The following is a 1633-nucleotide window of genomic DNA, read 5'->3' on the forward strand; positions in this document are numbered from 1 at the left end:
GCACCAGCCACCTTGCCAGGAGGGGGCGCCCCGCACAAGCCGGCCCTCTCCTGGGGCCTCTCTGTTCCTCCATGTTGGGGAGCATGCAGGGGGGTGTGGGGGTGTTGCCCAGGGTGAATGCAGGTGCCCGCGCAGTGGTGGGCAGCCTCGGGGCCCCTCCTGGGTCGCCGTGGGAAGCCAGCCGGCTGGGGGCCTGGGCAGCGGCCGGAGCTCACTCCTGGGGGAGCGGGGCTACTCGGGAGGCGAAGGCCCCCCCTTCCCACATTGGCCAAAGGGCAGACGTCCAAGCCATGGTACAGGCTTTAGAAAGCACCTTTGGCTCTCCTATGGGGGGACCCTGAGTTCTGATTAGCTAGCCAAGCACTGCCCTCCAGGGTTACATGCACCCAAGGAGTGTGTACCCCAGGAAATATCCTGCACCCAGGGAGTGTTTTAGGGTCACCTGTCCCTCTGAGCCCCACTCTACCAGGCCAGGTGGACAGGCCAGACCTTGAGCCCAGGGTTCCCCAGACTTGAGCCTGATGGAGAATTGTGGCCCCTGGATCCAGCTCAGACTACAAATGTCACCAGCTCTGGGGGGCCTGGGGTGGCCACAGCCCAGGGGTGGGGTCTGGGCAGGCGGGGGGTCCCTAGGCTGGTCACAGTTGACCCTCCCAGCCTACCACCCTGTCCCCCAGCACTCTGCGGTGCAGAGAATGCAAGGACACGAGGGGACGAGGGGCTGGGCAGCTGCTGGCCACAGGCCGGAGCCTGGCTTGGGGGTGAGCAGCTGTGGGGCCCTGAGTGCGGCACCCCATGCCTGCCCGGTGGCTGCAGACCCAGCGGCGACAGGGCTGGAGACCCGCACTCGAAGCAGGGAACTGGGGGGGCTCCGCAGGCAGCCGTGAGCAGGTGGCCCCCGGGTGGGGCAGCCCGTGTTCCAGGGAGGGGCCGTCGGGCCTGCCAGGTCTTCTGCTGGGCAGCTGGGAGTGCAGTCCAGCCCGCCCATCTACCCCTGGGCGGCCCCAGGCTGCAAGGTGGGCCAAGGCCCCGCACCCCAGCGGCAGCCTGCCAGGCCCTCCGGGAGGCAGACAGCGGGCAGCCTGGGGGGGGCCCGCGGGCGGGGTCAGCGGGCAGGCCGGGTGCGAGCGCCCGCGTCAGCCCTGGAGAGGGCAGCGCGCAGAGCCTGGCCCCATGGCCCATGGGCAGAGGCCGCTCCGGCCCTTCTCAGGGTGTGGCGACCCAAAGGCGGCCAGTGAGGCCCTGTGCGCGCAGACCCCTGGCCTGCTGCCGGGTCCAGTCCCCCCACCCCGCAGGACGCAGAAGGAGACGACCTGGAGCAACCCCACCCTGGCCGCGCCCCCTCGAACGCGAGTGGGGTCCTGGCGGCTTTGTCCCGTCCCCAGGGCAGGGAGGTGGACAGCGCAGCGCCCTCCTGAGGGACGCTGGTGCGCCCCGCCCCGCCGATGGGCCTCGGCCTGGGGTGCGGGCGGCCCGGCTCGCCGCCCACCTCGCAGACCAAAGGGGGTGGGGTCGCTCTTTACTTCCTGCCGCTTGGCCTTTCTGTCGGGGCCGGAGGGAGGCGCTGCGGAGAAGAGGGACAGACAGCGGCCGTGAGGCCGGCGGCGCGCGGGCCTGGGCCGCGGGCACGGGG

At 71.2% G+C, this 1633-nt stretch overlaps 1 protein-coding gene across 1 annotated transcript in view; it reads right to left on the minus strand.

Annotated features, from left to right (window-relative positions):
• The window catches only part of MCF2L (MCF.2 cell line derived transforming sequence-like), a gene marked incomplete at its 5' end in the record, with an annotated part of 21473 nt that overhangs the window by 994 nt on the left and 18846 nt on the right, over positions 1-1633 (minus strand). The window contains one exon of the mRNA XM_012734873.1: positions 1142-1564. Coding sequence (XP_012590327.1) covers positions 1142-1564 — 423 coding nt within the window. The remainder of the gene's footprint in view (positions 1-1141; positions 1565-1633) is intronic.

This window comes from Condylura cristata, unplaced genomic scaffold (assembly GCF_000260355.1).
Source record: "Condylura cristata isolate star-nosed mole 26May11 unplaced genomic scaffold, ConCri1.0 scaffold00081, whole genome shotgun sequence".
NCBI classification, from domain to species: domain Eukaryota; kingdom Metazoa; phylum Chordata; class Mammalia; order Eulipotyphla; family Talpidae; genus Condylura; species Condylura cristata.